Source organism: Mus caroli, unplaced genomic scaffold (genome assembly GCF_978045245.1).
Source record: "Mus caroli unplaced genomic scaffold, Mus_caroli_1 scaffold_13, whole genome shotgun sequence".
In the NCBI taxonomy this organism is placed as follows: domain Eukaryota; kingdom Metazoa; phylum Chordata; class Mammalia; order Rodentia; family Muridae; genus Mus; species Mus caroli.
In genome coordinates, this window is record NW_028227268.1 from 73,891,607 (window position 1) to 73,918,131 (window position 26,525).

Genomic DNA, 26,525 nt, shown 5'->3' on the forward strand with positions numbered 1-26,525 from the left:
AGACTTCCCTCCAAGTTGTGATGATTCTTTGCATCCTATGGGACCCTGTAATGGTTGCATCCACAGCAGCTTTCTTATTACGAATCATAGGAATAATTCCTGGAATGCAGAGGGTGGCCTGTATAATTACTATAGTATATACTTAGTAGTAAAACTACTAATATTGTAGCAAAAATATTATCAGAAATTAACCCAGAGATGGTTGAATTGAGAGTCACAGTTTTACAAAATAAAGCTACTATAGATAATTTGTTGCTGGAGCATTATTTTGGTTGTCAACAATTTCCTGACATGTTTCTTTATTGTGTTAGATTTCTCTCACATTACAGAAGGTCAAATTCACGATTTGCATAAAGAGATAAAATCTCTCAAGTGACCTCTGAATACCCATCATGTTAAGATGGCTTTCCCCTTTCCTTGATTCTCTGTTAGCGATTATTATAATTATTTTATCCTTGCCTGTGTTAGTTATACCAGCCATAAAGGTAATACATTCAACCTTGGACTCTATTACAACCATAATTTTTCTTTAAAAAGTAAAAAGGAGGGAAATATAGGTGGCCCAGAGGTCCTTGTGCTCACAGATAAGCACCTGGGGAGGCTGGAGTGTTAAACACAGGATTGATCCTTCAAAAGAAGGAACCCATAACCTGTTAGCTGCCCAGAAGGCTGGCAGCACACACGGTTAATAGCCTTTGTACTGTCTGTGAGTCTGAGACCCCACAGGATCCTCCCCCAGACCCTTATCATAAGCTTGTTTTTCTCAATCTATAGAGCCTATTTTTTTTTGGAAGGCATCATATGCACTTTACACAGATTTCCATTGCAGGCACATTTATTTATGTGTGGGGCATTCATATGCCTAAAATAAACCACTTGGGGGTAAAACGCCCATAGTTTGAACCAATATCGGCTGCTTAATTGTGTTGAACGAATCTACCTTCTTGGCTCCTATGGACCATACTCTGCAGGCGGTCTCAGAGACCCCTTGCACGAAGACTGAGAAGAAAGAGGTGTGCACATGGGAAGAGGTCAAGTCCACCCATCAGAGGCAGGAATTTTGAGTAGGATCTTGGAAAGAGTGCCGATTGATAGGAAAGAGACCTATAGAATGCCATGCACATGGGCGGAGCGTGTGACACAGCTTTGCCTTCCTGCTCCGTGGAGAGATTAGGAGGTGAGAATGCAGAGAGAGGACTGCGGAAGCAAGAGCAAAGGGTGAAGGTTAAGTGACTGGAGAGTCTTGAAGAGGAAGGACACACTTTATAGAACAAACTCAAGAGAAGGGTAGATTCGCCACCTCTAGCAGCCTCTCTTCTGTTCCCATTCAGCTCCATGTAGAGTGCAGCTTCACTAGAGAAATGCTTATACCCCACTGTTTCTGAGCTATATATGAGCGCTGTTCTAAGTCCGCTTGTGACAATGTTCCCAGGAGATTTCCATCGGGTGTTTCCCTGCAGAGAGGAATATGATGGGTTAAGAAGGAGCTGGGCACAAGCATTTCCCAACTTCTAACGGAGACTGGCCTTGGACCACCATCCAGCCTCCCTGGATATCCAGCTTGATCTATCCAGAAATCCTGGATGGCCAGCTTGGGCATTCTTTTTCTGCTCTTAGCCACCTGCAGATGCAGCCTGTTCTAACGAAGTTCCCAGGCACCTTTGGCCTCTTTTTAAGACACTGGAGGGTCATTTTCTATGGGAACTTAGCTTGAGATTTTTTTTCCACGAGGACGGGATATGACGGGGACTTCCTCGTTTTGTTCTATCTATCTTGGTTTCTATAACAAAGGGCAGAACCAATAGTTTATGTCCTAAGGTGAAAGGTGGGTGAGTAATTCTGTCACCAGTGAGCTGCATCCTCTTCCTGAACCCAGCTGCCAGTCCACATCTAAAGCAGCTTAGAATCAGGGACTAACACTTCACAATCACCCCCTTTAGAGGGAGGTGAGATTGCCAGCATCCCTCTACCGCTTGGATCTTCTTCTGTTACCTGAAAGGTACGTGGCTCCTTTGCAACACTTGTATGAACCTTCTAGAAACAGAAAGCAGAAAAAGATAGAAAGCACCCTAGGGGAAGCACAGCATAGGTGGAATCACATATGCTCTTATCACCCAGTTCCGGTGGTTTGGTTGGAGGGGTGCGTGGGATGTTTTGGATGTCTTAAGGAAGATGCCCATTCAGGCTGGGCCCTCTGAGGAGGCAAGGTTCCGATGCATCCTTTCCCCCTGCAGATGAAAAGGGTTCATTCTTTTGGTACTCCCTTCTTAAAGTGACTCAGCTCTTTATGAGGATGGAAATCCTCTTATAGACCAAGTAAAATCACATCGATGCAGACTAGTGGGCAGTAGAGGGCACTGGAGTGGGAAAGGATTAGGAAGTGCGCAGGTCTCATTTGCCCTTTGGAACTTATGGGGATAACTGCAAGATGAAATGTACCGATTGTGGTTTGCAAAACAACAGTGCAGAACAGCAGAAGTGAGAGGTGGGCTTCTGTACTACAGTGTGCATGAGCTCTGTGTCCTTCATATCTTCAGAAAGTAGCATCCCAAGGGATCACCGGGACAACTTTGCTAGGTCTGAGGCCTCTTCCCCTCGGTCTCCATCTTCCACCACCGCCACACCCCAATTCAGCATGTCTAGCTTTCTCCTTTCTCCAGCCAAACTTCTCCACCTGGGTCAGACTCTGGAGCCCATGGCAACCTTGGCACACATGGTGAAAACTAGAAAGTGTTTCTCCTTGGGGGAAGCTGCGGGAAGGATCAAAGCCTTTAACTGAAGGGAAGGTGGAGAGGAGCTTCGAGGTGGGAAGTAGTGTGGTGAATGGCACACAAAGTCACTTTAGGAAACTCTCTTCTCGTCCCTTCAGGAAATTTCCAGGCTTCCAATTACAGGCTATCCAGCAGATACCCCTGAATATTGAACAGATACTGAAGTCCCATGACTCCTGTCTAAAAGGCTGGTGACAAAGTCTTGGGGACACTTTGGTTTAAGTTTTCATTCTTTTTCTTTGGCAGTAAAATTTAAATTCATCAGTTGTGACCTAGTTTCTTCTTTAGTGCGGGTAGGTATGGCACTGCTTGAGGCTGGGTGCCTCATAACTGCATGATGGTTTGTAGTTATTGATGCAAATGAAATCAGAAGCCAGACCTGACACAGCACAGCTGGGGAGAGGCTGGGGGAGAGAAAACAGATGCTGTAAACAACAGCTGAGGAAGAAATCTCCCTCTGCTACCTCTAGCTGTGTGTGAAGGTGTCCCACATGCCTCAGCTTACCTACCTATAATTTGGGCGTTTTGGTAAAAGTAGTAGTAATACTGACGGAATATGTGAGTGTTCAATAAGTATTTAATTTATGTTTATTGCTTGTGGGAATTTACATGGGTTTGTGTGTGTGTGTGTGTGTGTACTCTCTTCTAGTCACTTCAGGAAGTTTCCAGACTACTGGCTTTCGATTAAAGGCTGTCCAATAGCTATCCCTGAGTAGTGAACAGACACTGAGTACCTGTGACTCCTGTCTGTGAAAAGGCTGGTGACAAAGTTATTACTACCTCCATCAATAAGCCCAAATTACAAGTTGGGAAACTGAATCATGTGGGACACTTTCACACACAGTTAGAGGTGATGGAGCTTCTACCTCAGTGTGTGTGTGTGTATGTGTGTTCACGTATACAACTTATATTTTAACCTCCCCCCCCCCCATAGCTTCAGTGATGGCAATCATGTGTTTATCACAACAGAGAAATGACTACAGATAGCAATTCTGGAACATGCTACCCCATTTACTTGCCCCTTTGGTAGGAATACACTGTCCCTCTAGGCTGACAAGAGCTACCACTTAACACAGTTGACTAAGTCCTCACATCGTAGCTCATCCAAACAGACCACTGCATATGCCCCAGTGCTTGCTTTGCAAGGTGCTATCTGGGTGGTGATGTTCCTAGTGTGGCTTTGCTCTCTTGGGTCTCTAAGCTGTGTCTGGCCCATAAGAACAAGGCATGAAAGGGAAGGGAAGACAAGGTGAGTGACAAACACAAAGTCAGTGTGGCTTCGGGTGCCTTGCTGCCACTTGGCAGAGCTGTCACTGATATGCATGTGCCCACTTCTGTCATCAGCCACAATGGACAAGGCGTCTTACTGTCCCTTTGGAGCTTTCATCTTTGCCCAGGACCTCTGGTCTTGTTAGTTACCGCACAAATAATAATCTCAGTATATTCAGACCATCAAAACAGACAGGTTGGCTCCAGAGGGGAATGATCCTTCCTCCCTCTAAAGAGTCCATCTGAAACACAATTGGAGTGGCCCTTACTTGCTCCTCTGCCTTATCTCTGCAACCTCTGAGTCTGAGCTCCAAAGCCCCAAATGTGGTACATTCATTTCTTAGACCATTGCTTCCCACACCCCATCTTGTGTTCCTACCAGTCTGGGTCCTTCTAGCCCATAAGTCACTCTGAAAAGTCCTTATCAACCTTCCTACATCTCCTCTGACTGCTTTCCTACTGTGCAATCCTACATCTTTGTCCATGGTTTTGCAGATCATATGGCTAGGACTCAGCAGAAGCAAAGGCTATCTGGGGGTCACCAAACAATGGTGAGTGTGGTAGCAAAAGACAGAGTAGAAATGTGAGTTGGATTAGAGAGTAAAAATCCACTGGATATGCCCTCCCCCGAGGAACTGTCGTGATGGGATGAACCCTTTCTGGAAGAAAGCTGTAAAATGATGTTTTGAAAGTGGAGAGAGGAGAAGGTGGTGACTTTTATTTATAGAGTGTTTCTTTATTTCTGTGTTTGAGACAGAGTCTGGCTAGCTAGCCCAGGCTCTCTTTACACTCATGATCACTTTGCTTCAGTCTTCTGCATGCTGGGATTTTAAGTGTGTGCCATCACATGCAATTTAAACAGCATCTTGCCAACTCATAGGAGGCTTAGACTTTTTCCTTCCATTGCTCAAGCACAAAGATTGAGGTTCACCAGGCTACAAAATCTGCTGCCTGAAGTCCTACGCCTAAATAAAGAAGCGATGTGGAGAGACTCGGTATCCCAAGATGCACTCATCACATTAGACACATTGGTTGCTAGACTTAGTTGCTAACACAGAGTGCAACAGGGACTTAAGAGATAGAGGAGTCTGAATTTTCTGGACCAGAGGATGGAAAAGGGATTGCCAGATGGTATCCCTCCATCAGCTGGGCCTAAAGATGCAAAAAACATGAGAACAGGGACTAGTTAACCCCCGATAAGATCAGAATAGATGAAATTGACCAGAATGTCCCAAAGGTTGGCAGGTAGCCACCATATATACTCACTCTGCTTTGGAAAAAAAATAGCTCTGTCTTCCTGTTTTATGAACCTGATGTTCCAGGGCAAAGAATGTGTACACCCGTGGTCTGCAGTGGGGAGGAAGGGAGATAAAGCTGCATTTGATATTCTTCCTAGATTTCCCATTCTCTGGGGAGTGTCACTAACCCAGAGGAGGGTGACACTGAGCCTCCACACAATGTATGGCTCCATTCCTGAGTCTAAACAATACGTTGCTTCCTCTGGGACCCTTCAACCCTGTCTGCTCACAGTACCATGAGTTCCAACAAGCCCAATGTTAACAACGTCACCTGATAAAATTAGAATCAGTTCTTTCTTATATCCTGTCATGGTTTAAAAGAAGCTACGGGCCTGATATGGAACTCCAGAATTAGCTAATAATAATAATAATAATAACAACAATAAATAAAAGAATGAATATAATCTCAGACCCTCTGGGTGAAGGGTCACTGCCCATATTACCCAGCATGTTCATTATTTTCTAGGTGGGCCCTCACCGCTGACAGATGGCAGATTTCTCAGTATTTCTGGGGTTTCTGAAGCAAATACCTCGGTGCCTCAGCATCTTCTTCACCTACCTTCTCTTCCTTCAGTTGTGGGAGGTGAACTCAGGTAGTGTATTTGATCTGCAGCCATAGTCAGCTCATCCAGGTAGACTATGAGCACCCAAACTCTGCCCCTTTTCTGCTGGGTGCCCTCTAGGGGTGGGCTCTCATGATACAGCACCAGACCATACTAATTACTAAAATGCCAAAAGATTCCCACTCAGGGTTTTGGATTTTGTTATTGTTGTTCGGTTGATTGGTTTATTTTTCTTTTGTTTTTGTAACTTTTGTTGTTTTGTTTTGAAACAGGTTCTTGCTAAGCAGCCTAGGGTGGCCTGAAACTCTCAAATCCTCTTACCTCAGCCCCTTCAGTACTAGGACATACACTAACCATTACCATTATATACCAACCAGTACAGCTATATACCAAACAGTACAGTTATATACCAACCAGTATAGTTATATACCAACCAGTATAGTCATATACCAACCAATACAGTCATATTACAACCAGTACAGTTATATACCAACCAGTACAGTTATATACCAACCAGTACAGTTATATACCAACCAGTACAGTTATATACCAACCAGTACAGTCATATAGCACTATTTACTGCTTCAATTCCAGTTGTTAAAGCCACACTGCTTGATGCTCTTTCATCAGTGTGCCAGTCCCTGTTTCCCATATACACTTCCCTGGAACAAAACAAGCACAGAGAAGAGCAGTTCTCTTTCCTGGATAGCCTCGCTTCCCTGTGAAGCTAATAAATGAAGGATAAATGGAAGAGAGAGACAGAGACAGAGGAGACAGAGACAGAGACAGAGACAGAGGCATCTCAGGTGTGTGAGAAGGACAGTTGAAGAGACCCTGGAGAGGGAGCCTGGTAGGAAGGTGACTGGATTGGCTGGGATTCATCCAGGAGGTAAAAGGTTGCTGTTGGGTGTTTTTGTTTTTTTTGTTTTTTTTTTTTCCAAAATGACACAAAGCAAGAAACGTCCATGATCTACAGGCAAAGTGAAGGATGAGGAAAGAGATGTAGTATGTTTGAATTTGGGGAAGAAGTGTTAGCTGAATTTAGAAAGGAGGAAGCCGACTAACGATAGCAGAGAGACCACCTGGAGGCACCAGAAAAGAAGACCAACGATCAAATGAAAGAATATGACAGGTCTCTCTCAATGGCAGAGTTCAGCAGGCATTTAAATACCAAAATACACAGAAGCTATACATATGAACTCTGTTGATAAATGTTGTGAAAACTGCCTGCCCCAGCTAGCTTATTGTCAGTTTGACACAAGTCAGAGATATCTGAGCAGTGGGAAGCACACTTGGGAAAATGGCTCTTTATGATTGACTTGCATACAAGCCCGAGGCATCTTAAATTAGTGATTGATACAGAAAGGCTCAGCCCATTGGGTGCTTATACATCCTGGGCCTAAGAAAGCAGACTGAAGACTCCATGAAGAACAAAGACAGTAGGCAGCTCTCCCCCATGGTCTCTGCTTCAGTTCCTGCCTCAAGGGCTTTGCCTTGGGGTCCTGCCTTGACTTACCTGTAAGATGAGACCTTTCCTTCTCAGGTTGCTCTCAACCATGACGTTTATCACAGTGATGGCTACTAACTCTATAAAGACATGGACAGAATAAGGCTTTCCAGTCTCACTGCCCAGAATGCAGCACCATCAGCTAAATGGTTTCTCTCTTTCAAGATCTTTTTCTTGGTGCACTTACGCAAACCAGCAATTCCCTATCACAGGCATAAATTTTGTTAGTCACAAAACACATTGTATTTAGCATGCTCCCCTGGCCACACACAACTCCTCAAATAGCATCTATGCTTGATTGATTCAAACCGATAACTAGTCCCGCTCTGTACAGTGCATCTGATTATAATGTGTGTATGTAGATAGGTATTTTAATTGACTCTTTTCATAACAATTTCTTCTCCAGGAAAGCACACAGATTGTTCTTGGAGAGCATCTCATCTTTGTCGTTTGGATGATTTGCTGTAGATTTCTGATCTACAAACAGAAGTGATTTTTTTTTTAACTTTGAAGTGGGTTGATCCATTGTTTTGGATTGTTGTCCTAGACAAGGTCTGGGTGCTGGGCCCTGAGGAGTCCATTTTGGCCCGCGTCGGGGAAGCGGTGGAGTTCCCATGTCGCTTATCATCATACCAAGACGCAGAGCACATGGAAATTCTCTGGTTTCGGACCCAGGTCTCCAACGTGGTATACCTGTACCAGGAGCCGCAGGGGCGCTCCAGCCCGCAGATGGCACAGTTCCGAAACAGGACCTTATTTGAAGCATATGACATTGCAGAGGGAAGCGTGAACCTACACATCCTTAGCGTGCTTCCCTCCGACGAGGGCCGATATGGGTGCCGCTTTCTTTCTCACAACTTCTCTGGTGAAGCCATGTGGGAGCTGGAAGTAGCAGGTACGTTCTCAAGCCAGACAGGAGCTGGAGACAGAGAAAAGGATCGGATTGGAGTTGCAGAGAGAATCTCAGGTCGAAAATAAACAACAAACGCAATATTTTAAAACGTTGGGTGTGGCATGAAGGGATACTTCTGAGGTCTAGTGCCTGGCTAGTACACACAGGCTGAGGTTCGATCCCCGGTACCAGCGGTTGGGAGTCAGGTGGGAGAAGCATTTAAAACGATTAAAAGAAAAAAAAAAAAAACAACAAATCAGTATGCAGCAATAAAAAGGTTCAAAAAATACTGAATGACTTCAAAACAGCTGGAGAGATAATTTTAAATCATAATGACAAGGTGAATCAAAGTGGCATAAGGATGTAATAGGCATTTGTGTAAGATCAGTATTTGTAGTATTACATAGAATTTCAAGAACATCGAAGATTCCTAAATACCAATCCACAGGAACTGAATATGGTCCATCAGCACTGTCCACCTTCTGAAGCTTGAAAAACAAGCTCCTGGCCAACATGTAGAATGCCCAGAGCCTGTAATGTCTCAATGAGCAGATGTGCCATGATTCCTAGAATCCATTAACAAGAGGGTAAAAGCAAAGAAATCTGAGGATGTATTTTTTTGTACACAATTAATAGGGGAATATTGTAGGAAGACGTGTAAGAAATACAAACTAGAAGCAAATAGAAGTGGATTGCATTGGTAGTGAGACATGAATTAAAATGATGGAGAAAGGCCTGGGGTTTTCCTGATATGTATTTTACATATCATTGCTATTTAAACAGCATTAATCTTTTATTGTTTTTGATTGAAGTAGAATTACATCCCTTTCTACCTTTCTTTTCTCCCTAAAACTCTTTCCAGATACCCTCCCTCAAATCCCCCTTCCATGTCCCTCACTCTCAAGTTGATAGCCTCTTTTTCCTTGAGTACTATTGTTACATACATGAAGAGTGGTCAGCCTTGTAAGTCATATATGTACCAGCCACAAAAAGGACTCTCTCTCTCCATATATATATATATATTTCTGTACACACACATATGTACACACATACATTAAAATTTTGCAAGTTCAAAATATACGGCTGAGGCCGGGCGTGGTGGCGTACGCCTTTAATCCTAGCACTCGGGAGGCAGAGGCAGGCGGATTTCTGAGTTCAAGGCCAGCCTGGTCTACAAAGTGAGTCTCAGGACAGCCAGGGCTACACAGAGAAACCCTGTCTCAATATATATATATGGCTGGGGATAGAGCTCAGTGGTAAGGTGTTTACTTAGATGAACAAGAGTGGGGTTTGACCCCTAGCACATAATTTGATAGTTAAATAACAAATGATAGCTAGATAACAGAGCTAGCTCTGTTTGACTGGGAAAGGATTGCATATACTGTAGGCATTTGAGATCTAGTGAGAATTAACAGAGGATAATCTACTGGAGTTCTGGGTGAGATGATTCTTCATTGTAGTGGGATCATTTATAGCACAATATAACTAAATGCACATAGCCCCTCCCCGCTGAAGCTCACATACGTGCTAAGAGCAGTCATAATTCCTGACATCTTACGGTGCCCTCAGATGGTCAGCAGTGGCAGGAATTTTATGCATGGTGAGCCTGATCTTTCTCACTCCTTCTGCTCTTCCAGGATCGGGCTCAGACCCACACATCTCCCTCCAGGGCTTCAATGGAGAAGGTATTCAGCTGCAGTGCAGTTCCAGTGGCTGGTACCCCAAGCCAAAGGTTCAGTGGAGAGGCCACCAGGGTCAGTGCCTTTCTCCAGAGTCTGAAGACATCACCCAGAATGCCCAAGGCCTGTTCAGTCTGGAGACATCTGTGATTGTCCGAGGAGGGGCCCATAGCAATGTGTCTTGTATAATTCAGAATCCCTTGCTGCCCCAGAAGAAAGAATTCGTGATCCAGATTGCAGGTCAGTAGGCACTGGCTCACACTTGTCTTTCTAATCATCAAAAGCTCCATGTTGATTCGCCCAGAAGTCATCTATACAATAATGCATGGCTTAGGGGAGGGGGTGTAGCTTCTTGGTTTGATGTCTATCTCTTGTATGAGACCCCAGAAGAGGGCTCTTAACCACTGAGCAATCTCCACCTTAGTTTACTATACTTTCTAAAGGTTAAAAAAAATTTTTTTAAAGTAAACACCCCTCTGCAATAAAGCATTACTTTTGAATGATTAGATCACACAGATACAGAATTATTAAGCTGATGCATGTTTCTGCAGAATTAGGCTCTGCTTTTGTCTTCGTCCCTTCATCCCTGGCCGCTCTGGAAACTGCCCTGGACTACAGACAGCACTAAACTGCACCCAGCCTCTGGGGCCTGTCTTAGTTAGGGTTGTAGTGCTGTGAAGAGACATCATGAGCATGGTAACTCCTAGTAAAGAAAAAAAAAAACATTTAATTGGGGCTGGGTTACAGTTCCAGAGGTTTAGTCCATATCTTCATGGCAGAAAGCATGGTGGGACCAAGGTTTTGGAAACGTCACTAGATAGGCACGCAGGAGAGAGAGAGAGAGAGAGAGAGAGAGAGAGAGAGAGAGAGAGAGAGAGAGAGAGAGAGAGTGGCTTGAGCTTGTGAAACCTCAAAAGCCCACCCTCAGTGACACATTTCCTTCAAAAAGTCACACCTCAGTAATGCCACTCCCTGTGAGCCTTTGGGGAGGACAGTTTCTTTTTTCTTGTTTCTTTTTTCTTTTTTTTTTTTAATTTATTCTTCTTTCATATATTACAACTCAACTGCAGTTCCCCCACCCCTACTCCTATACCCCCTCCCTCCATCCCCTCATCCACTCCTTCTCTGTTTCCCTTCAGAAAACAGCAGCCTTCAGTGGATAGCAACCAAACATGGCATATCAAGTTGCAGTAAGACTAGGCACTTCCCCTCATATTAAAGGTGGACGAGTCAACCCAGTGGAAAGAAAAGGGGCCCAAAAGTGGGTAAAAAGAGTCAGAGGAAGCTTCTACCTCCACTGTTAGGAATCACACAAGAAGACCAAGCTACACAACCATAACGCATTACAGAGAACCTAGGCCAGTCTCATGCAGGCTCCTTGGTTGGCAATTGAGAGTTTTTAATGAGCCCAGGTTACTTGATTCTAAGGTTTTCTTGATCCCTGTGGTTCCTACAAACCTTCCTCCCCCTCTTTCAGAGCATTTCCCAAGTTTCACCTAATGTCTAGCTGTGGCTCTCTGAAACATTTCCACCAGTTGTTGGTGGAGTCTCTCTGATGATTATGCTAGGCTCCAGTCTATGAGTATCATTAGGAATCATTTCATGGACTTTTTTTCTTTGCTGGTCACGTTTGCTTCTATCCTAAGTGTCTGGGCTCTGGTGTGGACTCCCTTTCATGGCATGAGTCTCAAGCAGGACCAGTCACTGGTTGGCCACTCCCACAAGTTCTGCACCACCTTTACCATAGCACATCTTGTAGGCAGGACAAATTGTAGGTCAAAGGTTTTGGGGTTGGGTTGGTGTCATGGAACCATTTTCATTGAAACTAACACAGGGCTTGGTTCGACTAAGCAGCTATTGGTTTTATTAGGGATTCTTCCAGTGGTGTGAGAACTGAGATAAATGCCAGGGAGCAAGTGACAACCCGTAGATTCCCCAGCCAGATTGAAAACAGTTTGGATGCTAAACTCCTTCAAGTATAGATCAGAGCTGGAAAAGTGGGATTGTGGTCCCCCAGTTATAAGTGGTGGGGAGGTGAAGGGCATACCTGTGGTGTGGCATCCAAACCCACTGGGAGAAACCAGAGACTTCATTTCAAACTCAGATTAAATGAATTTATTCTTACTGCTCACAGAAGGACAACAGCCTTAGAACCAAAGAGCATGCTGTGTTGAAGGGGCATTGTCTTAGTTAGGGTTTTATTGCTGTGAACAGACACCATGACCAAGGCAAGTCTTATAAAAAAACCAACATTTAATTGGGGCTGGCTTACAGGTTCAGAGGGTCAGTCCATTATCATCAAGGTGGGAGCATGGCAGTATCCAGGCAGGCATGGCACAGGCAGAGCTGAGAGTTCTATGTCTTCATCCAAAGGCTGCTAGTGGAAGACTGACTTCCAGGCAACTGGGGTGAGAGTTTTAAGCCCACATCCACAGTGACACACCTACTCCAACAAGGTCACACCTATTCCAACAAGGCCACACCTCCAAATGGTGCCACTCCCTGGTCCAAGAATATACAAACCATCACATGGATTAAGGTGGCGTTTTGTTTTTTGTTTTTCTTTAAGGCAGACAGCAGAAAGGTGTGTGTTACGGCTATCCACGGAATCCACAGCTGGGCAGGAAAACTGGTTAACTTCCCTCAGTTGTTTCTGACTTTTCCTCTATAGAACAATAAAAAGGCCATTACATCCCTTTCCCACAGTGATAAGCAAGTTTACAGAAGCAATGGCAGCTGTTATTACCCCAGAGCCCATTTTCCTATACTCATCTCACCTGCAGGCCACTAGCATCCCCCCAAGGCATTGCAGAGCAAAAGGTCAACGTCACTTAAGGGACCCCTGGCTTCATATCGAGTCTCTTTAGTCATCACAGGGGACCTGTATAAATTATTACTCAGGTCTGAGCATGCTAATAACTGGGGTAGAGCAGCTTATTTGGGAACAGGCAAAGACGCAGTGCCACCAGGCTGGCTGTCCCATTCTTGAGCCAGGACCCATCCTTTATCTTCAATTCACAGCCTTCCCTTCCTCCACAGTAGTGAATTGCACCTGATTCTACCTGGAGTGAAGGCTGCACAGCCGTGTTTATGTTCTGTTCATACCTGGCTAGAGAGGCTCCCACTGAAGACATAACTGGCTACCCTAAGGTCCAAGACATCATGATGTGGGGTCCAAGACATTCTTGCTTCAGTGGTTAGTAGAGCCTAAGTCGAGATAACCAACACCATGTGGCACGTTTTCCAGATGTGTTCCTACCCAGAATGTCCCCCTGGAAGAAAGCCTTTGTGGGAACCCTGGTGGTCCTGCCGCTCAGTCTGATTGTGCTCACCATGCTGGCACTGCGATATTTTTACAAGCAGCGGAGCTTCCAAGGTATGAGTCAGGCCCTGAAGCTGGTTTTGCTCCATAATGGTACAGTCTAGGTAGAGGTCTGATGGGGTTCGTTTTCCCTGCCGGGGTAGGCAGGAAACAGGAGGGAAACCTCAAGCACCACAGACAAAATCAACAGTTGAAATGGAAGGTCATTTTGTTTTTTGTTTTTTTCATTTGGGATGAGGAAGCACACACATGCAACAGATACACAGAGAAAAAGACTCTTAGGAAACTACGGGTGGGGAGAGGGGGCACTCGAAAAGCCGAAAAAATCCGATCTCTTCCGGAGGAGGACCGGGACTTTTAAATCTTCTGAGGAATCTTCCTCCCCCACCCTATGGCGGCTTGGTTTGAAGACAGATGGAATGGTTGATTGGTCCACAAAGGCTATGTGAGGTGTCCTGATCAGGCTTTGAACGTGTAGAGTCAGTCCACCAGCAGGAGTCTGGTGGGAAATGAAAGCTGCCAGGTTTTTTATTTGTGTTTGTCTCAAGACAGGAGGTTGAGGAAGAAGCTGGCCATCTTGGCACCTTTATATCAACTACACATGGCCCCACTCACTGTCTGCCCACCAGGGAGTCTAACATCCAATCTTTCAATAGGAAAACAGGAAAGGGGAGCGAGGGAGAGGGGCGGTTCGGAGGTGTGGAGGGACAGGGGGTAGGGCACAAGGCAACCTAGTCTGGAAGAATAGGTTGAAAAGAGCAAGAGCAAGCTTGCTACTCAGCTCTTCCCATTCCTTCTTCCTTTCAGAAAAACGGGTGAAGCAGGAAGAGGAGGTCCGAGGTAAGTCAGAGGTGGCGCCCTTTATCCCCACATCCGGAGCAGGGCCCAGGTTTCCAAGGCAAGACCCCAGTCTTGGAGGGGGCATCTAGGACTAACAGCAAAGGGAGGGAAGGCCTGGGTTTGCTAAGCTGTGTCCAGGCACCCAGACTGGCTCCCAGATGCAAAGTGCTGAGTCTGCATACCTTGGGGGGAGTGAGGTTCCCGTGTCCTGTCTGGTCATTCCTCACCTCAGACAGAGGATGTCTGAGAGCATCCTCTATTCCTTTTGTCTCCAGGAAGACTAATTGCACGGTTGAGTAGGTTCTGGGTCCCTCACCACAGGGCAGGCTACAGGACAAGTATGCTTATCTGGCCACCCCTGGAGCAGAAAACGGCAGTCAAAGTGACTAGGCTCCCTGGAGGGAGAGAAGGATGACACCTGTCTGGTTCTCCACCTATCTTTGCCTGCCTCTCCTCCCTCAGTCAGACTGAGATGGGCTGCCTGTGCATCCCAGCTTCAGGGTTTGTTCAACACAGCCCGCTGGAGTGTTTACGTCCCCCAACTCATCTTCCTTTCTCTTTTAACCCAAACAAACAAACAAACAAACAAACAAAATCTCAAACCAAACCAAACCAAAACAGCACTACATTAAGTCGTCAAGATCACAGCCTGAATTAGTATACTGATTGCTTTTAAAGAGTACAGAAGATGGAGAGACCAGAGGACCACATTCTAGAGACAGAGTCAGATCCTTTCCATCTAGCCAGGAAAAAATAATTATGACCTCCTTCTTATCTTTAAATGAAGTGTTCAGCAAATGACCTCAAGAGATATAGGTTGTGCTCTGTGCCTGAGCGTATTCATGTGCTTCTGGCCCCGCGCCCCAAACATACAAACACCAGGAACATCTTTTGGTTTTAGAAAGAATAAACTCTCTACCCAATTGGAGCCTAGGGGAGAAACCCGTTAGAACCAAGCCTGTTGATTTCTTCCTCTGAAATGAAGATAGGATAAAGGCTCTGGAGTGCTGAGGATGAGCCTCCGACAGGGCAATGTGGCATCAAGGGTAGAGCTGCAGAGAGAAGTGACCCGAGATGAAGGAATGTGTTTGAATCAGAAGGTTGACACATCTCTGTTTTGCTTGCAGAGAAACTTCAGACAGAGCTTGGTAAGTGCCCTCCACCACAGAACCATCCCTTTCTGTCCCCTATTATACCTATTTATGTATCCTCTCCTCTCCCAACAAAGTATGACACCCAGGCTGGAACTGTGCTGGCTGCATGGGTATCGAGGGAACGGGGAATTGGGCAACTATGGCAAAAAAAAAAAAGTGGTGTCCCGACTTTCTAATACCCCTTTTCCTTTGTTGCTACAGACTGGAGAAGGTCTGAAGGCCAGGCTGGTGAGTAAAGCCCCTTTCTCTCCTGCTGTTTCTCACTAGATTCCCTGACTTCCATGATAGAATCATACCTTTCTAAACCCATTGAAAATGTCCTAAGTTGGAAATGAATTTGATGTGCCTACCAAACATCACTGATGTACCCGGCCAAAACCCTGGGGTTTTGGCCGGGTACCTTCTGATCACGTGGCTAACTCACTGTGGCTTCCCCGGCATCTCCATAGAGTTAACCCGCCACCTATCACCAGCCTGAGAACTGATCGAAACTCCAAGCCTGGTTTCTAATGAATCCTAAGACTCCCACACCATTGTAAAGTAACACAAGCAAGCAAACAAACATACCAAAAATGTAGGTCAAGCGATCACTAGCCAGTTACTCTCTACTTGGCAACATCACACTCTTTTCTGGTGCTTCCATTTTCTCTCCTGTGCTTCCCAGGTTGTACGCATATTGTACTTGGTATAGGTCAGACCCACGTTTCCTTGTATATTTATACTTATTGTCCCAGGGCTACATGTGGAAGAGCATTGTTTCTAATTCTGGTTACTGAATGGAAAAAACCCAAATAAACAAACAAATAAATCAAAAGGAAAGGGCATGAGTGGTCCTAGGAATGGTGTAGAGGAAGTTTACTGTAGCTAAAAGGGAGAGCCCAGAGTGGACACACCCCTGAGCCATGTGAGGAGAGTTGGGGAAGGGAAGGGAGAGAGGAGGGAGGCGAACCAGGGATAGCAGCCAGGAAGCCTAAAAGAGAACTGGGTACCAAAATGGCTGGATTTTAAATAGGGAAGGGCAGCTGGGGGGAGGAGCAACCCAGCCTTTCTCTCTTGGCTGGAGAAGTTTAGGGTAGGGGGTGGGGTATGCCAGCTATACCCTGTAACAGGTAGGGACTGAGGGATGCTGGGAGAACCTGGAGGCCACGTCTGATTTGATATGTTAGATAGGCACCTCAGCCATTTGTTGCTGGTTTGTAATTTAGCAGTTACACACTACAGTCACCTGAATTTCTGATGTTCACCTTCAAACTTCCTGTGGATCTGGAGTAGACCTGCTACTGTATAATTAAATGCTTCTCTTCATACCTGAATGAGACTGAAGACGTGGCCACTCCTGGGTGTGGCTGAGGAGAAGGTATTTACTGTACACGTGAGGGAGAGTACAGTCAGAGGCAACTAAAATAATCCAGACTGAACCGGTCCAGTGCACTGAACTGAGCCATGAGAGGAAAGGGGCAGAGATGGAGAGCAAGAAAAGAAGAGAAGAAAGAAGGAATGGAAGAGAGGGCAAATGGAAGAAGAGAGGTCCAGGAGCAGAGCCAAGAGCAAAACCAAAAGGGGAACCAAGTGTATAGCCAAAATGTCTGAGCAGTGTAGGGAGCGAAAAGCTGGAGAGGTTTAGGGTAGGGGGCAGGGTATGTCAGCCAGGATTGAGGGATCCTAGAGCCTAGCATAGACCTTGATATGCTAATAGGCACCAGAGGCATAGGTAAATGGAAAAGACATATGTCACTTTTGCCACATATAAGGAGGATGACTCCTTTTTAGCAAGTATGAACTGTCTTCTTAAATCCCAGAGGGAATGCTGGCTTTTGCCTAAATGCTAGACTTTGGGAAAAGGAATTTCTTGGAACCTGACAATGCCATAAAGGCCTATATTCCCTCCATAAGGCCATCGATCTAATATATACTTTATTTTGTATACATTCTTGTAAACCTGGGTTTCTACTTTGTCACATGCATCATAGTGTTTTGTAAACATCATTCATAGTCACATGCCGTCTGTCCCTTGCTTCATACACGTATCACTGATTAAATATCCATCTTGTGTATGTTAGGTCTGCTTCTTCTTGCTGATTCTCACTGCACACCACTGCAAACCACACCGAATAAGCCCCAAGTGTGTTGTCCTATCACCCTGTTTCTCTAGGAAGTATAACCAGGAAGGGAGATTAGGATGCTGGCCAGACAAAGGTTTCCCAGAAAGCCATCTTCCTGCCACCCTCTATGGAGAAGCTCCGTACACCTGTGTGAACTAGCTCTCTAAATTTGCCGGCCCATAGAGATAAATGCTTTCTCATTCATTTATTAGTGGTCCTGTCTGGATACTAAGGTTTTGAGGATTCCTGTATGGTGTTGGTGTACACACACACACACACACACACACAATCAATATTAAACAATATGAATTCCTTTTATTACTGTGTCATTTACTGTTAGCTTTGTTCATGATCCCATTATTAAAGAGAGATCACTACTTTACTTTTGATAAAGTTTAATTCATCAAAACTTGTACCTTATGGCTTATGTTCCTGAAATTTTGTTGAAGACCTTTGCTAAGGATCCCACGATGATACTGTCTTATAGTTTCTTTTATTAATGTATAGTGCATTTCTCACCTTCTAGTAGTGTCACAGAACCCCTGATACAGGAAACCTGCAGTGAGCAAAGGTTTACTTGGGATCACAGTTTCAATGGTGATGGATCCATGGTCACTTGGGCCTGTGACAAGGCAGCACATTGCAGCAGGGAGCAGGGAGTGTGAGTAGAGAAAGCTGCTTGCCACACAGTAGGCAAAGAGAAGAGATGGGAAGGCCAGACTCTCAATAACCCCTGGAAGGCCAGAAGACTTTCATTTTTGCTGTCCCTCTTAAAGATTCCACATAGTGCAGAGCTGAGGACTAAGCCTTTAACTCAGGGGCATTGGAGAATATTTCATATCCAAACTGCAATGGCATGTTTCATGTGTAGGCCATTAATCCTACAGAATTCTTCACACTCTGGCTGTGAGGTAACAGTGAGTCCACTGATTTGTCTGTGTGCAGTGAATGGGTCTTCTCAATGCCACTTAGTACACCAACCCTAATTTCCCCATTGAGGTAAGGTTTCCACTTGAGCGGATGTTCAGTTCAGATGGGTTTGCCCAAGGCTCGCCTTCCCTGCTTGTTATCACTTAATGGCCTTAATGGCTTCCGGATGTTCAAGTGTTCCTTCCCTGTATCTACTTCCCTTTTAAAGCTAATGAACCTTTAAAAATCCTCAAGTTGATTTAGATAAATGGTTTTAAATAAGCAAACCAACACTGAATCAGCATTTTGCTAGAACTAAGCTATTCCATGTCACAGCTGTGTATCTCTAATGTTCCACTAGCTGTTCAGATTGAGCCCCACCCCACCCTACCCCCAGTGCTCTGGGAAAAAAAAAAGTGTCTTCTATTGTTCTGGATCAACTCTTTGCAGAGGGAAGACTGAACATCTGGAAGAAATCTTAGGACAAAGTCCAGCTCAGCAGGGTCTCCAGGACTGAGCTTGGGCAGGCAGATGGGCTTCATTTCCATGCTTTATGGTACTCAGGTTTCTTGCTCCTGTTGCATCTTCTCAATGTAGTTTGAAGCTGCACAGCACTTTGGTTGAACCTAGCACTGCTTAGACCCTTGCCCAGTCCAATACAGAGGTAGAGATGAGGTCTTTTAATTTGTGGGCAGCTCTTGAGCAAGGGATGCCATCCTATGGGTCCCAAAGTTACTGGCTGATCTCTCTGAGTCCTTTCTCCTCTCTCTTTGGTTGCAGAGTGGAGAGCAGCCCAGCAATATGCAGGTAAGTATCTGAAGCTGACAGGTTGGGTTGGGTCTTGCACAGAAGGGATGCAGAGGGACCTGACTTTAGAGGGAGGATTCCACATCCTGGAAATGAACGCATTATACATACTACATGCTGCGTACATGGTCCATGATAGGAAGACTGCTTCTGGGATCTTTTGCAGAAAAAAAGGGCAGAATATGAAAGGAACCTCTCAGATCATTTCAGAGAAGGGCCCCGCAGGCAGCCATGATGATACACACACGAAGTCCCAGTGCTTGGGAGGCTGAGGTCAAGATCATGATCTTGATCATGAGTCAAGATCAGTCTGGGCTATATAGGGAGACCTTGTCTCAAGAAATGGGTAGGTAGGTACCCTCCAGTTTCTCAGCCATCGAGTGGATGTGTTTGGGGGCATGGGTGTTGGAGTGTAGGTCACTGGATTATCTCAGAGGTTCCCTGCAGTTTTAAGAGCCCTAAAATTGCTGTAAAGCAGAGACACAGCATTGATGTTCAGACTGGGCGATAGGATCAGAGGACACAGAAGCCGGCAAGTATCTGTCTTCTCGTTGCGCAAGGCTTGGCTCCGTCCTTGCAAATATACTCATGAACCTATCTCATTTGGAGCCTAAGAATGGGATTCAGGAAAAGAGTTGGTTTTGGGAATGATCTGCATGATGCTCTGGGAAGAGGGATGGTTGACAGAATTGCAGAATTGGTGGGTGGGAAGGAGTGTAATACCACCAGTTGCTCCAACTGGTCAACTAGAAGTTTTCCGAGGAACAGAGGAGAGGCCAAATGAGAGTAGAGAAGAGGAAAGAGCGGGAGGTGGAGGGAAGTAGAAGGGAGAGGAATGGAGGGGAAAGAAGAGGAGGTTTCTGAACCTTCCTCAGTAGGTACTAACCTTAAGCTTCTACTCAGTGGACGTGACCTTGGATCCTGCCACAGCGCACCCTAGTCTGGAGGTCTCCAACAACGGCAAGAGCGTGTCCTCCCGCCTGGGGGTGCCCAGTATTGCAGCCGGGGACCCGCAGCGGTTCTCGGAGCAGACGTGCGTGCTGAGTCGGGAACGCTTCTCCAGCGGCCGCCACTACTGGGAGGTGCACGTGGGTCGGCGCAGCCGCTGGTTCCTGGGCGCCTGTCTGGAGTCGGTGGAGCGCTCCGGGCCTGCGCGCCTGAGCCCGGCGGCCGGCTACTGGGTGATGGGTCTGTGGAACCGGTGCGAGTACTTCGTGCTGGACCCGCATCGCGTGGCATTGGCGCTACGCGTGCCTCCCCGGAGGATAGGCGTCCTGTTAGACTACGAGGCAGGGAAGCTGTCTTTCTTCAACGTGTCCGATGGCTCGCACATCTTCAGCTTCACCGACACTTTCTCAGGGGCGCTCCGCGCCTACTTAAGGCCCCGAGCCCACGATGGCAGTGAACACCCGGATCCTATGACCATCTGCTCTTTGCCGGTTAGAGGGCCACAGGTCCTCGAAGAGAGCGACAACGACAACTGGCTACAGCCCTACGAGCCTCTGGACCCCGCCTGGGCTGTTAATGAGGCAGTGTCGTGACCTCAAGGCCAGGTCCAAGCACTGTCCTGAACTCGTGGACAGCGCTTTGCTCTCCTGCAGCCAAAGCAGAGTCAGCAGAAAGAGGACAAAGAGAGAGGGCCTATACAGATGAATGTATATAATTATCTTTAAACAGGCAAATGAAAGATTGTGTATATAGCAGGATTCTGGAGTGTGCAGTGTAGGAGATGGGAAAGAAATCATAATTATTCGCTAATATGTGTATAGTTCTGTATAGTGTGTGTGTGTGTGTAATTTTGTGGATCCTGCAAAATTCTAGAAGTTATGTCATTTCATAAGCAATGAGTTCACCTTTGGCTCAGATCTGAATACAGTTTATAGCGACTTCCTTGATCATGTATGTGGCAATTCGAACATGAAATTCAATAATGTCAGTGATGTGGCTGGTTGGGGATAAGCAGTGGTAGAGTGCTTGCCTAACCCGAGGGATAGCACACATCTTCAACTTCACTGACACTTTCCCCAGAAAAGTGCATTAGATCCCCCGCCCAGGAGGAGCAGGATAAGGATGGCAGGAATGCAGCGATACTCCGAAAACATAAACATACATATAAGTAACATTTACACTCAGAAAAGGCTATATTTAGCAAAATATGTGTATATACATATACTCATGTAATATCATTAATTTTAAAAGCCATGATTTTGAAAGAGAGCTAGAAGTGAGGCATAGGAGAATTTGAGGGAAGGAAAAGGAAGGGAGAAATTATGTAATTTTGTTATAATCTCATAAAATTAATAAAATTAAAAATTAAGATAATGTAGTATTAGGCAATAACTAAAACCCAAATGTTAGTCCATGCTAACACTTTATTTTTCCTCTATTTTCAAAGGAAGCCTAAGAAATAATCAAGTGAAACCGCTCTAAGAGAATGGGGAGGGTGGGATGGAAAAGCTATGAGCTTTACATCAAGGAAATAATCGGTATAGACCAAAAAGCAAGCAAGCAAACGAAAAACTGATGGCTGAGAAGCCCACCAGGCAGTCTATTGAAAAGCAAGATGGCGCCAATCTTATGTAGCAATCTTACATATTTCTTGAAATAGTGGAAATAGAAACACACCTGAGAAAAAAGGTGTATGAGATGATTCCTAATGATACCTGTAGACTGGAGCCTAGCATCATCATTCTCAGAGAGGCTTCATCCCGCAATTGATAGGAGCAGACACAGAGACCCACAGCTAAACTTTAGGAGAAGCACAGTAAATCTCCCGAAAGGGAGGAGGAAGGTTTATAGAAGCCAGAAGGGTCAAGGACAAGGACACTGTATGAACACAGCCCACAGAATCAACTAAGCAGGGCTCATAGGGGTTCACAGAGACTGAAGGGAGGATCAGGAAGACTACATGGATCTGACCGAGGTCCTCTGCCTATATTTTACAGTTGTGTAGCTTGGTGTTCTTGTGATGCTCCTAACAGTAGGTGTAGTGGCTGTTGCTGGTTCTTTTGCCTGCTTTTGGGGCCCTTTTCCTCCTACTGGGTTGCCTTGCCCAGCCTTGATATGAAGAGATGTGCCTAGTCTCACGGAATCTTATTTTGACGTTTGGTTGATATCCTTGGGAGGTCTGTTCTTTTCTGAAATGGAGAAGGAGTGGATCTGGAGGAGAGGGGACGTCAGTGGGGACTGGGAGGAAAGGAGAGAAGGAATCACAGTCAGGATGTAATATATGAGAGAAGAATAAACAAAAAAAAAACAAATACAATTGTTTTAAGTAGGGGAACAATTTCTAAACAGGTCCACACCCTTCTTTGCCCTATTAACCTACTTTCCCACTACCTCTGGTGGGTGGTGGGCTAGAAGGGATGTTAAAGCATTTAAGTATACTTATTAAAGTAGGTTTTGAAAATATAAGCCTACAAAGAGTGTGTTGGGGAAAAAAACATAACAAACCAAAAGAGAACAGACCCTGAAGTTCAATGCTAGTCTCTGGAGGGGAAATGTTTGGCGGCTGTTAATATTTTAAGTACCTCTTTGTAGTATTAAATGGTCGGAGGCATGATTAGATTGGTTCTGTAGGGAGAGGGAAAGGTGCCTTGTTGGTGTTAGTGACGCAGGCTCTTACTATGCAGCCTAGAGGTTGGAAGCCACCTGTTTGTTACTATACAAAATAAACGTATTCATACTATCCAATGTTATGATGCCATAAATTTTTATGGTGCGAGTGTTTTGGAGGTCCATGTGCTTGTGTGTGTGTGCGCGCGCGTGCGTGTACATGTGAAGACCTTGGGTACCTCCCTCTATCACTCTCTTACCTTTATGTTTTGAGACAGGGTCTCTCAAGGAGCCTAGAGTTTTTTAAGATTAAATATAAAATAGGCTGGTTTCCTTTAACAGACCTTAGCAAAGCCTTACTACCTCCTCTTGCCTCTCTCTCCCATGGGGATTTCAAATGAAGAGTAGCAACTGTCATACATCTCCCTTCCTTGAAATTAGTGTTACCATGGACACAGGAGGTGGAGTCCCAAGCTGATCATGAGAGAGACTCTGCCTCCTCTTCAAGCTCCTTAATGTCTAACAAGATGCTAGCATTAGGTTCAAAATCTGGAAAGATGACGATTGACACAATCTTGAGAATGTGTTTACAGGTTTACATTTATAGTTGTAAACCACAATGAGGGGGTTACAAATTACTTATTAATGGGGGCTTAGGATTGTGTGGCATCAGCTGTTTTGTAAGAAGGGCCAGGTGCCTTCTCAGTCTCTGGGTGATTTAGAGGAAGGAATCAATGTACTGCTGAAGTTGGCTGTATTTCATAGGTTTACTCACCTTGGGGTCGAGATGTCTAAAGCTTACTGTATAGGTTCAGCAGTGTGAGTAATTACCATCCAATTAACAAAGGCTTCCCCCTTGGGTTGGAGGTGTAACTCAGTGACAGAATACTTGTTCAGCATGTAGGAGGCTCTGGGTTTGATGTTTAGCATCACATTAAGAAGCAAACAAATAAAACACATAACCCTTCATTCCATCATAAACCTTCTAAGCTAATGGCACTCTATCCTGACTCTCTCCTCTGACAATAAGGTAGAAAATTCTTTTTATTTAAACTTCAAAATGTATGCAGAACCTGTTCACTGCTGGTCATGTTCCTTTCTACCAACATCCGAATTCCATAACCTCCTGTTCAATCAGTGCACGAACTGAATGGATCTATTAAAACATATCAGCTGGGTGTGCTGGTACATGTTGAGGTTGGTCTTCTGTGCTATGTATTCAGATGCTGAGATCAGGTCGTAATCTAGAGATGGGCATTGCATTGCACCAATGTGCAATAAAGAATGTTTCCACAATAATCTCTTATGATTCTTTTATAAGGCTAAATAAAGCCTGTGACTGGGCAGGAGAGAGAGGAAGGTAAGACTTGAGATCAACTAGGAGGTCTCAAGTAGGGACCACGAGGAGAAGTAGAAAGGTAGAGGAAGGAGGAGGATGAGGCAGGATGGCCCATGAGGATGGACAATGAACATGTAGCCAAGACAAAATCTCCCTGAGGACACACATGGAACAAAGCAAGACTCAGTTGAGAAGTAACACGGGACCTATGGCTGGGATGTAGGTTAGAATAGCTCAGAACCTGCCCAGCAGAGTGCTGACAGCTTATTAATAAGTTACAGTGTTTCTATGCCATTACTTTGGGAGCAAAATACTCAAGAATGGGTTGAACTCCCCATAACAATACTACAACAGGTAATCATCTGTAATCCCAGCATGTGGGCAGATAATTGAAGCCAGTCTAAGTTGTATGATGGGCCCCTGGCTCTCAAACACAAACCAACTATCTCAGGGCAATTTCTCCCTCTTCTTGTTCAGAGCTCTAACTCCTCACACTGGCTTATTAGACCCTACATGAGGTGGGTCTGGTTCTCTTTGGCCAGCAAGTTCTCATTCGCTCTCTTGTCTCTCCACTCTAGAACTCATTTTCAGATGCCTCTTCTAGCTAAAACATTTTGAATTATGTCCCAGACTCTAAACTGTCCAGGGCTGGACCATGTTTCCTTCTTCATCTGTACCTCCACATGCTACCTGACATACCATGATGTACCAGGAAACTGGTAGAGGTCGCTTTTGTTCTGGAATAATTAAGTATGCATTTTTTCTTTTGGTCCAATGTGTTTAAAGGAGGTCTTTATTGAAAATATGGATCAAAGATTATCTCTTGACTTGGGTATTGTTGGACATACCTGTAATCTAAGCAATTAAAGGTGGGGTTGCTAAGGCAGGAGAGTAGGATGATCATAAGATCAAGGCTAGACCAGGCTACAATAGTGAGAGGAGACACTGTCTCAAGACAAAATACCCAAGGAGTACTTCCTAAGTCCCTCCTGAATATTTGTCTTCATAGATATTCTGTCCTAATAGAAGTCAATTCTTGTGCTTATGCCTGGTGTGGTAGCCCATGCCTACAATCCTAGCACATAGGAGAAACAGAAAGACTAGGAATTTAAGGTCATTGTTGGCTATACAGAGAATTTGAGGTCAGCCAGGGTAACACCAGGCACTATCTCAAAACAAAACAATACATAGTACTTGCAACAAAGCCTAAAGCAAATGCTGATTCCTGTCCTCAGTGGTCTCACCACACATTACTTCTGTTTCTCCTTTGGTTTCGGTGATAAACAATCTGGGAGCTAGAGTTTAGCTTAGTTGTAGAATGTATGTTTAACATGGGGTTCAGTCTCTAGCACTACAGCCCCAAATCAATCTGTGAACTCTCTTGATTGTTTATATCAGTGGTTCTTAATCTTCCTAAACCTGTGACACTTTAATACAGTTCCTGGTGCCGGGCTGGTGGCGCACGCCTTTAATCCCAGCACTCGGGAGGCAGAGGCAGAGGCAGGCGAATTTCTGAGTTCCAGGCCAGCCTGGTCTACAAAGTGATTTCCAGGACAGCCAGGGTTACACAGAGAAACCCTGTCTCAAAAAACAAAACAAACAAACAAACAAACAAACAAATACAGTTCCTGTTGTTGTTGAGACACCCAGCCATAAATTATTTTTGCTGCTACTTCATAACTGTGATTTTGCTACTGTTATAAATAGTGATGTAAATATCTCAATTTTCTGATGTTATCGGGGTCATGACCCACAGGTTGGGAACCACTGGTGTAGAGTGAGTTATTTATTCTCTCTGTACTTCCCGTGGCTTAAACTCCAGCTCTGAGAGATTGCCCCAATCCATGGCGATTGTTCCCAAATGAGCTAAACAGCACTTCAAACACCTGTAACATATACCACGTGTACTTGTTAATTGTGTGTGCAGAAAGCAGAAAATGAACCTAGGAATCGACAACATGTGGCTTTCTTACCATTTCTATGCCTTGATTCCATGCTTAAGGTACAAAGCCTAAGCTAGGAGTGCAGCTTGGTGGTAGAGCCCTCGTCTACCATGCATGAAACATGAACCCAGTCTCCAACACAACAGAAATAAATAAATAAATAATAAAAGATTAAAGGCAGAGGGGTGTCTGTAGTCCTGTAGCAGGGACCACTCAAGATGATGAAATAAACTCTGGGATCATGATACACATTAAAAACATGTTGTATGTTTTCCTCTGTCTCTGTCCCATTGTAAGTCCTACAGCCTGGTCATAGAGCAGGGATATTTACACAAGACAATAGCACTGACTGACAACAGTTCCTGGGGGAAGTCCACTGTTCATTAGCTGGCAAAGTACAAGTACAAGGTCACAGAGTTTGCATGTAAGGTGACAAACTTTTGAGAGCATGGCTCTGACATGACAATTAACATGCTCCAGCCTATGATCCCCAACACTGATAAAAGCCTGCTGCTCCATTTTGTCCAGTGACCAGCAGCCTGATTCAGACCGAGGTTCAGAGCTCTCTCTTTAGC

The 26,525-nt window shown here is 45.0% G+C and overlaps 1 protein-coding gene across 2 annotated transcripts; it reads left to right on the plus strand.

Annotated features, from left to right (window-relative positions):
• The first annotated feature begins 1,779 nt into the window (after positions 1–1,779).
• On the plus strand, positions 1,780–22,800 carry Btnl9 (butyrophilin like 9). 2 transcript variants are annotated; one of them, XM_021177844.3, is made up of 10 exons: positions 1,780–1,999; positions 5,805–5,931; positions 7,956–8,303; positions 9,938–10,219; positions 13,227–13,355; positions 14,109–14,141; positions 15,269–15,289; positions 15,497–15,523; positions 19,087–19,113; positions 20,017–22,800. In XM_021177844.3, the coding sequence occupies exons 2-10, from the start codon at positions 5,826–5,828 to the stop codon at positions 20,652–20,654; spliced, it is 1,611 nt and encodes a 536-aa protein (XP_021033503.1). In that variant the 5' UTR covers positions 1,780–1,999; positions 5,805–5,825; the 3' UTR covers positions 20,655–22,800. The 2 variants fall into 2 exon arrangements, with proteins under 2 accessions (XP_021033503.1, XP_029339961.1); XM_029484101.2 differs by lacking the exon at positions 1,780–1,999 and having other exon boundaries at positions 5,845–5,931; positions 8,084–8,303.
• The last annotated feature ends 3,725 nt before the right edge of the window (positions 22,801–26,525 follow it).